The 10855-nt window shown below is 41.0% G+C and overlaps 1 protein-coding gene across 2 annotated transcripts in view; it reads right to left on the bottom strand.

Annotated features, from left to right (window-relative positions):
- Positions 1-204: 204 nt before the first annotated feature.
- The window catches only part of LOC105180911 (octopamine receptor beta-1R), a 100916-nt gene continuing 90265 nt past the window's right edge, over positions 205-10855 (bottom strand). For both annotated transcript variants that reach the window (XM_025301747.1, XM_011137257.3), the window contains exon 4: positions 205-1620. In XM_025301747.1, the coding sequence (XP_025157532.1) occupies positions 1314-1620 (307 nt within the window). In that variant the 3' untranslated portion in view covers positions 205-1313. The remainder of the gene's footprint in view (positions 1621-10855) is intronic.

Below are 10855 nucleotides of genomic sequence, written 5' to 3'. Positions count from 1 at the left end.
TGGCTTTAATTTCGGCGCAAGTTCTTCGCCGGAATACTTGCGATTGGTAAAATTAAAATCGTGATTTGTGATAATGGAATTTAATCACGGATTCATAAAACATTTTTCCTAATTTGACTTAGATTGAGAAATTGTTTGAAATGTTGATATTGAAATTTGGAAAAATACAAATAAAATAACCTTAAAACTCTTGTATTTTATTGTAAAAGTAACTATAATTGAATGGGTGAATTCGTTATTATTTACAATAATTTTCAAGTCGATACACGTTTAATTTAAATCGCATCCGGGGCGATCTCAATTTCAACCGTGCACGCATAAATCCTGCGGTCGAATAAGTATTGATTAAATTAACACCGTGAAAATTGAATTTGATAAATCAGGAAACACGATCCCTATTTTTCTTCATTTTCTTTTTCAGCTTCTACAATCAGCTTTTTCAAAAACTTCCGAAAACTCGAAACTTAAAAAAACAAATAAAGTCATAAAAATTTTAGATCGATGATGGCGCAAGGGTGATTGTAATCGAATTAATGAAACCGTAATCATCGACAATAATTCTCAAACTGGCGCGAGCTTGATTCTAACGGGAAATCCGGAGCGATTTCAATTTGAACGTCGGCTCTCCGGTTGAATAAGTAAAATTAATAAAACCATAATTTGCAATAACCGGATACCGCAATGAAACGAGATGCGATCCTATCTTCTTAATTTCACGCGCGTGTATCCACACATATACGCGCATATACACACATACAGACACACAGCCGTAAGAGCCAATTTAATCGAATCGACGGGGTCGTTTTACCTGCGACAACACTCGAGCGCTGAAGCGCGTCCCGTCCAAAAGTGTGGCACGTTGTGTCACCGAAATTTCCGAGGAGACCGAGTCTGCTGAGTCTCTCACGTCGAAAAGACAGCGAGAGGAAGACGCGAAAGGCTCGGGGAGGCCGGGTTGCGATTCGACGTGGAGCCGTAAACGTGTGACTCTCTCTCGAACTTTCGTCCTAGCCGCAGCGAGGTAGCGAGCGTTCGCACACTCCATCAGGCGTTCGGGACTGATCCTGCGGAGAACACACGTAACCGCTCCTGAGAAACATTCCTCTCTTCCATTCTTCCACATCCTTCCGTCCATCCCACGTAAGATTATCCCAGAGAAATGCTATTCCGGCGTGAAGCCACGAGGGAATGTGCGCTGTCGAGCGTGCCAACGCTCCGCTCCGCCGGCGCCGGCCAGGAGGCATCCTGGATACGCAGGAGCCACCGGGCCAAGATGACGCGTCCTTCGTCGTCCTCTGACGAACGCGACGCGTTCAGATGCACGCCTCGATGTGTACGTTGGTCATCTCGCTGTTGCGCAGCTGATTGTTGACGTGCAGCTCGGAGGACGCGTTGCTGTGGACGAGGTCCTGCTTGCGGTGCACCTGGCGGAGGTCGCGCACCGGGCCGATCGCGCGGCAGCAGCTCTCCAGAGTCTTGCGGAAGGCCGCGCGGAACTCGCGGTTGAAGTAGGCGTAGATGAGCGGGTTGAGCGCGCTGTTGAAGTAGCCAACCCAGAACACCACCGCCACCACCACATCGCCGCTCTCGCAAGAGTCGCACAACGCCGTGATGATGTACCTGTGACAAAGAAAGAAGCAGAGAGAGGGGGAGAAAAAGGGGGGAAATTAATCAGACGAACAAGCGATTGATTGATTGATTGATTGATTGATTGATTGGTTGCCGCTTTGTGCAATTTTGGAGATGCTGTTTCTTGAACGGTTGCGTTGGCGTCTAATAAATGGATTCGTAGAGCATAATCGTATCGACATCATTTACGGACGTAACATTATGTTAATTTGTTTAATGGACGGTTTCGTATAGAACGCAATTTGCTTACGCGAGGAGAATGTCTTGCAACTATCGGCAAATTCAATTGCGCGATAGGAAGAGAAAGAGAAAGAGAGAGAGAGAGAGAGAGAGAGAGAGAGAGAGAGAGAGTCGAGTAATTTAGGTGAAATATATGTATAATATAACCATGTATATTTTTTGAAATATGTGCGCATTGTACTAATATTTTATTGACAAAAGATATGAGAGAAAGAAAATTTGATTGTATCTGCAAAAATAGTGACGAATTAATCTTGTCAAAATTTTTAGATTTATTTTTGCACCTGGATTATTACTGAATTGCTGAATTATTGGCTATCTCTTCGATAATTAATAATTACTATGTTATGAATTTTCTTTGGGTTGATTTTTTTCAGGCTGAGATTTTATTAATAAAAGATAGGAAAGAAAGTTCGCTTATGTTTGAGGAGATAGTAATTGAAGCATCTCCTTTAATTTTTTCTTCATTTTCGTACTCTCGCGATATTACCTAACTACTAAATTATTAATTATTATCTTAGTAATTAATAGTTACCACATTGTGTGAGTTATCTTTTATGACTGAATATTTTAAATTAAATAGTAATCCTGATTTTTTACATAATTCTTTACTTTTACATAATTCTTTATTATTCTTGTACATTGGTCTTCAATATCTCGTAGTAATTTTTTCATTAAAATTTTATATAAAAATATATATGGAAAAATAGCATGGAAATTAAAATAAAAAATAAAACGCTAGTCTCAATGTAGTACAAAAGATGTCGACTTTAATCATAAATATTTCAACTTTCCATCGATATTTCGCTTAACTACGCAAGTATTTAAATAACATTTCACAATTGATATGTGGTCTAAATTAATTAAAGTACAGTTCCAATTGTAATTTCACCAAACGTCTAACTTAAGTTGATGCTCAGAAAGAACGCAATCTTCTAAAGTTTTTTTTAAGTTTCATAATGAAATAATTACCTTAGCACGAAGTAATATGCGATGCCTTTATAATAATTCTTTTACAAAATAAAATAAAGTCTTCTGTGATCGACGACTGGAACGTTTGACTCACGAAAGCGGGAGACACAAGGATTCTTTTTTACGCAAACTGAGTTACTCTTTACCAATTATCGCTCACAGAATGTGATTATACTTGAAATTTCTCGAAAGAATGCTCTCGTATAGATCAAAGGTAACACGTCGTGTGATTTTCCTCAGACGTAGGAAGATTCGGTGAGAATACGGAAATTCGAGACGGAGGGAGTTTTACTCTTATCCGCGCTCTTACCCTACTTGTCTGAGAGAGAAAGAGAGTCTCGGTGTGATTAAAGTATCTTATTTTATCGTAAATATTCGCCTCTTACTAGTTCTCATCTTGCTCTCGTTGAAATATATATTTCACTTTAAGAAATTAATCTTTCTCTCGTTTTATCCTAACCTTTGGGGATTTTGTCTGCTTGAAGAATTTCAAGTCTCCCGAAACAACGTTGTCTTCCGTAACATTGTCCAGCAGCCAAGAAGTTAAAGTTGTAGAGGATGTAATACGTATAACTAATTTTTCACTCGGGCAATTAGTCCGACAATTAGCGGAATCATCTGCATTATTCGTGCGAGTAATGTTCAGTACTCCGCGAGAATAAGGACGGAAACGTACGAACTCGGTTCTATTGTGCGCCGCCGCTCGGAGATGTTTCATACGTTTCACTTTTAGCGAGGAGTGTATCGCAAAATTCGAGTTGAGATGAAACTTTCCGGGCCGATCTTAACTGGAGAAAACTAGAGAGGAACGTCATCGTATCGCTTTCGGTGGTTAAATGCAAACAGTGCGAACAATGAGCAACGCGATAATAAGCATCTAAAGGTATAACAATCGACTTATCGCACATGTGTGTCGCGCAGACATGCGTCCGATCGAATTACTGAAGAGATCTGAATTGAGTTGGGAATGGTTTTGTGTACTTTCTCTTCCGCGACAACAAACGCAGAACATATTCATTAAACGGTATTTGCATGGAGAAAGTTATGCTATATTTGAGGGAAGACCGGTGCGCATAAATAAAAACTGTAAACAGAGAAGAATAGCCCGCGGTATAGCTGGAATGACAGTAGCGACGAATAGTTCATTCTCGATACATAATTCAATATACTAGACTGCGAAACTTGCTAGCGATATATCTCGGAAACTACATGCGACCGTATATGCAAGTCACTCGTAAGTGATATCACTTGCAAGCGATGTGTCTCGGAAACTACACACAGTTGTAAAAGTAGAGATTACTCAGGACTCCATTCTTTACAACTTGTGTTTTAAAATTAAAGAAATTCGAAGTGCGCAACCTGCCCTGTGATGATTCCTACATTTATCCCACGTAATCGCTAAATTGATTTCTTCGCAATCGACTATCCACGTTATTGGCTCTTATTTGATTTGTGTTTCTCGCGGTATCACACGTGATATATATAATATATCTATATCGCAAAGAGAGCCCGTCTTAATCACACTGATTTTAACAATAAAGTCTATCTTAATCTCTTGATTAATATTAAATTAATATTATATTTCTTGATATATTATAATATTGTATTATATTATTTCTTAATTTTATTTATTAATATTATACTTCTTTAATACTCGCGAAAGATGTTTCGGTGTACTACAATGAATATTCGAGGTCGGTATAATTAAATGTCTCGAGACCGTCTGGATTAACAAATATCTTGAATAGACTCGGAGAAATGTGTAAAATCGCGCGCAGAATGCGACGACTCCGTAAGGGATTGTATGCGAGACGCGAAAAGGTGGAAACTGGAAGCGTCCCTCTTGTTCGCGCCGTGACCTACATGCACCTGACGTCGAAATTGTTTCCATCGACAAGGGAAGAATAGATTTACGGGCTTCCAAAGGGGAGTGGATTCACCCACGACATCTTCCTCTTCTGCTTCGTCTCTGCGGATCTACGCGCCGCGCCACGTTGTTGTTGTACGATTTCCCACTTTCCTGGTGCCATTATCGAGACTCGATTCAAACGGACAGACAAAAGCAGTGGAAAGAAGAAACGACAATTGAGTCGCTAGGCGTTAAAACCGTGTGATCCCGCAAGAGCAAGTTTCCCGAAAATTAAAGGAGAAGCCGTTTCTCCCGGAAACGGCAGGAAATAATTAGATTTTTCATATGAATCGCGCGTTAATTCGCAGAGAAAGAAAACGAGCGAGTGAGTGAGTGAGTAGCGTTTATCATTGTCCCGGGGCAGTGGTTCTCAACTTCGTCAGTCCGCGACGCACTGTAGAACGTGCAAAAATATGCACAATGTATATTTTCGAATGCACACTTTGTGCGTCAAATTTGAAATAGCTGTAAACCTCTCTCTATTTTTGTTAATTATATTACTTATATATTTGACAATTTAATATATTCTTATAATTATATTCTTGTATTATAATGGATTGGTTGATCACAGAGAGAGAGAGAGAGAGAGATATATATATATATATATATGATGAATCTCTATAGAAATAAATCATTTCTCTCATAAAGAAAAAGATATACTTTTGTAATATTCACGGCACACTTTGTCAGTGTGCCGTGACGCACCGTTTGAAAATTACTGCCTAGATGTATTCTCTCTCTCTCTCTCTCTCTCTCTCTTTAAGGACATACAATAATTACAGAAATTGCGCTCAATTGATCGCGCAGTATAAATCTCGTGGTCAAGGTACCGTTTCACCGGACTCGCCAATAATTGAAAATGCAATTAAAACATGGATCAATGTTGAACGAGAAAAATCGCAATCTCTCTGCTTTTCAAGCGTCCAAAGTTGAAACTGAGATATCGCGGAAAGGGTAAGCACGTATAATCTGAATTTAAATAAGAAGCTACAAACATGAAGGAGCCAGATCAGAGTGAAGCGACGAGAACGGGGGAGAGAGAGAGAGAGAGAGAGAGAGAGAGAGAGAGAGAGGAGGGGGAAGAAATACACGGAAAACACAAAGAATTGAATATTTCCTCAAAACCTTATCGAACTCTCCATTCGACGGTTCATTCAACTTGCGTGACTTTATGCCCGTCGAGATCAAAATACTTTCATAACGCAGCTGGCAGCTACGAGCGTCTGCGGTATTCTTGTTCTTCTTTCTCTCTTTCAGAGAAATTAAACTCATCAAAGTCCAAAATATTCCACTTTCAACGTCGATATGCGAATGAAGTCCACACGTCGCGTCGATCCGTCGTTCGTATCAACGCTGTGCCGCGATTTATACACACCGATCGATCGCCTATCGATCGCACTCGCCCGCACCCCGGCGCACGAAAAATCCGCCTGAATAAATAAACAGAGGGTGGGGACGAGATGCAAGGGGGGCGACCGGGGCGGAGGAGGGAGGGGTGAAGCTATCATACAGAGCACGTGTTGTTGCATAAGAAGCGGGCAAGAAATCGAGTATCGATCTGTGACGGCGGAGTTATACGTTATTCACCATCGCCATTGCCGCTGCCGTTGTTGGGGAACGAACGGGACGCGCGGATGAAAGTTTTACAGGAATTGAACGGCGGCGTCGTGCGAACGCGTGCTCGCGAGACGGTCAATGAGAAACGACGTCGCGATGTTTGCCCGGCGTGTAAAGAACTTCTGACCCATTCACGTACGAAGAGAGAGAGAGAGAGAGAGAGAGAGAGAGCGACAGGCAGGGAGAGAGAAAAAGAGCAGGTTGACCTTAACCGGCGCCGGTTTCTATTCTTAGCCACGCCTCGGCTTATGCAGTTGATACGCTATTATGAGATACATATGTACAGATATATGTGCACGTTCGATTCGCATCGAGTGGCGCAAATGCGTGCGGAAACGGCGACGCTGCAAGCGGCGCCGAGGCTGAAAGACCGCGGGAGGAACCCTTTCCACAAAGGTCGGAAGAACTGCCCACGGAGTCCGCGGTGGATCTGTTTCGTGGGTCTGGAAGTTTCAATTCTGGACGTGCGTGGGACTTTAAATACGCGTCCTCTCTGTTGCTCGAGTTGGAACAACGTTACACGTGACACTCGCGCAAAAAGAGAGAAACGGAAGGTGGAACGAAAAAGAAAGTAAATACTTGTGGATTCGCTGTTACCTCGCTGTTACCTCGGATCTCTCTATCGACCTCTCTGTGAATATTTTATCGATATTGGATCTCTAGTAATAACCTTGTTCATAGATTCGAAGAGAAAACAATACTCTTTATGAACAATGCAGAAATGACTGTCGGCGGAATTTCTATATATTTCGATATCCATCGATCTCTTCCGAGACACGTAGTTTCTTCAGAGACGGATTTATTAAAATCGCAGAAGCATGATTTAATATTAAAGAGAGACGCGAATATGTAGCATCTCTCGATCGCATGTCGAGATTTCTCTCTATTTTTTGTCGAATGGCCAATTTATTCCCAACGCGTTTGTTATATTTTCTTCTCAATAATGATCGAATTAAAAAAAAAAAAAAAACTGAAAGTATCTAAATAAGTAAGCTTAGAAGCATGTTTAATTTTGTAAAAATGTTTCGTAATGCCTCTGAAAAAATTAATCCGTCAGATCGGACCTTACGGAATTCTCGGAGATAAAAGGACTATCAATTGACGGCAACGCGCGCGGTAGAATCTGGAATCTGGGGGTGCGGTCGGATTTCGAATATTCCGTGGTATCCGGATACTCAGATATCCGAGAACCAGCCAAATTATTCGAATATCCGGGTACTTAGATAATAATAATGCGGTTATTCGGGTATGCGTGTCATCCGGAGAACATGAATATCCATATTATTTGACTGTATTAATCAGATTTCTCGATATCTGCATTATCCAGATATTTATTGCGCAAATTTATAAAATCTGTAAAATATCGGGTGTCCAGTAATTCATGACATACCCGTCGTGCACGGAGGCAGGACGGGAGCGAAGTTGAACAAAAATGTCCTGTATCATTTTGCAAATTTTACAATAATTATTAAAAAATCAATTAAAACACGCGAGCGAATGAGCGCACGAGGAGCGATAGGACAGGTTCTGTAGACAAGTCTGGTGAAAAATGGCCTCCATCTTGTGAGAAAGATATCCGACCTTTTAGGATCTCTCCTAGCAACAGAATGTATTGGTTGATAGCGGAAGCATCTTCCCGGCATGAAAACAGAATTTCTCTGTCCCTGAAGATTCATCCGTACAAAATATAACATTAACATATATGTAAGTCAATATGACGAATTGCCTGCTCTTATTCGGACGATAATGCAGAGGTTACCGAGAAAGTCACTTTGTTGTTGACTTTGTTGATAATGATATTTGCAGTGTTCCCAGTTATGACGAGTGCAACTAACTTTGCACCGTGATTATGATAGCTTATCGACCGCGGTTTATGACAAAAGTCGAGCCTCTTTGAATTAAGAAAGATGTTAAAAAAAGATGGTTAAAAAAGTGAAACTAAGAAATAAACATTACAGATTTAAACAGAGTAAATAAGAGCAGTAGTTAAGAAGATAAATGATACAACATATTTTTTGGCTTTACATAATTTTTTAATTTCTTTCTCGCATTGAAAAGTTCGATAGGAATTGGAGATTAGAAAGAATGATATAGATATACTTGTCATAAAAATCTTATATATTACTATATTCCATCCATGTTTCCATAAAACATCGCTTCTGCAAAGATATGAGTTGACCAGAAATGCAATAGAAATATCGATTGCAACTTAATCAACGACAACTATCAAGCGACATATTTTCGGAATATTGGCACTGTCCGAATACCCGGAATACCCAGATTGTCACGAACTGTTCAGATATCCGGATATCTGGATGATTGCCCAATATTCGAAGATTCGAATCATTTTTATACGGATAACTGTAGTCTTCTAGAATCCTCTCTTGATATATCTTTCCCAATTGCTACTTTATTTTTCGCGTCGACAATCGTGCTCGTTAGAAACTTCGTCCGGCCGATGTTCACCGGTGAAGGATTCTTCTCTTCCTTCTCCTCTTCTCCCACCCCCCTCTCTCTCTCACTCTCTCTCTTTCTCTCTCTCTTTCTGTCTGTCTTTTTCTCGAATGCGGTTCGCCGACGAGGACAATGCGCGGCCTTGCATTTCACCCGCTAACAATTTCATTTTGAACCGTCGTCGTCCGCGTTCGGCCGATATTCGTAGCGCGACGGCGATGTTGGAACTTCACCGAAACATATTCCGTCTATATACTCTGGAGGCTGCCGCGCGATATTCCGGGCTATTACCCGATATTCAGTGCGAAATTATTATCGCTCTCGATACGATGCCGCGGCGACGATATAAAATCCGGACGCGCATATAAAATAGAATACAAAGTAAGCGTTGCGTGATCGCGCGAAAACTGCAACGTTGACGTTCCGACACAACAACATAAAAATCTTTCAACACACAAATCAAAACGTGTGAGTTGAGTTCGCCGGAATGCCTAAAATGCTAAGACATGTCGTGAGTTGAAGATAATCTTTTTTTCTCTTATTCTTGAAAATCGCGCGAATTTCGGGAGAACCTGTAAATTAAATTTTGTCACGTCCCTGCGACGAGATATAACGTAGACATATTAAAATTCTGCCGGAAAGTTTCGAGATACTTTCCGGTCATTTCTCATCCCGGAATTATTACGAATAAGGTAAGCACGTGACTTTTGCAGGAAGTAATACGCCGTATTTGACAGTGACAGATAGCGGCTAAGAATATCCGGGCTCTATTTTATTATCCGCTATAATTTCGCGAGACAATTTGTGTGCTGGGCTCGCTTCCTGGTAAAGGATAATATACCAGGCTCAGAAATAATGAATGGAAACTAAAGGTACCGGCGGACATTACTCTGTTATCTTGCGGCGATTCGAGAACGAGACGATTCAGCGAATTCTCGGGGAACTAGCATGAAAGTGTAATAAATAATAATTAACAATGTCCTTCCTTCCCTATACTTCCTCTGCGACAATTTCACAAAACGACACACCGAACTTTGAGAACTCCAATCATTCTGCTGTAATTATTTCCACCGTAATGCCTCCCAGTGTAATGATCCACTGCAATAATTTATTCCTCTCACAAGAAAATATTGCTTTTCTAAATCAGCCCCTGAACATAAATTTTAATGAAACTTCCAGAGTCATATATACTTTATCTTTAAATTGTCTTTCGTCTCATTGCATTATTCATACAACTAACGTCGCAAAATATTACAACAAATATTACAACAAAATATAACACAGCATAATGTCATATTACACCTCCTTAAATCAATTTAATGTCGTATTATCTAGTCGTTATACACAAATATAATTCTACCAAATCAATCGTGAGCCATTCACAAACAATTCCGCTAATTCACCTGTACACTTTGACAAATCATCGGACATATCGTAATTGAATTCTTACTTGAGAAATATCTTCCCGGGGAAGATGTAAAATTGAATAAAGCTTTTGGGATTACCTCAAATTTCCCACTTAATTACATTGCGTCGTTATATCATTCATATAAATAACATGAGATATCGCAACAAAATAATATCATATTATCCATTTGTTATATACATAAATAATCCCACTAATTCACCCGCGGCGGGGGATTAACCCGGCAGCATCACGCAGATGCACCAGCGTGGATCCATTTGTCTCCGGGAAATACGCGAGAATAATCGAAGTAGTGACACCCGGGGACGTGTCAGACGGCGGCGGCGGCGGCGGCGGCGGCGGCGGCGGCGGCGGCGGCGGCGGCGGTGGCGGTGGCGGCGGTGGCGGCGGCGGAGCAGAATCGAAAAAGCAGCGGAAGGGAGAGAAGTGGGTCAAGGGTCGCGCGTAATGAGGTCAGAGAGACGTGAAGTACTATTGGTTTGTATATTATTCGGCGGAACATAATGGTCGCGGGTATCTCGACTCGAACATAGAAAAACTGATAGGTCGCTCGCGTTCGTGCGCCGCGGAGATACAGGGTGGTCCGAAAGAGAAAAAAAGAGAAAGAA

The sequence above is a fragment of the Harpegnathos saltator genome, unplaced genomic scaffold, assembly GCF_003227715.2.
Source record: "Harpegnathos saltator strain DR-91 unplaced genomic scaffold, Hsal_v8.6 scaffold45, whole genome shotgun sequence".
Classification (NCBI taxonomy): domain Eukaryota; kingdom Metazoa; phylum Arthropoda; class Insecta; order Hymenoptera; family Formicidae; genus Harpegnathos; species Harpegnathos saltator.
Note: the sequence above shows the minus strand (reverse complement) of the source record. Positions and strands in the feature narration are given on the sequence as shown.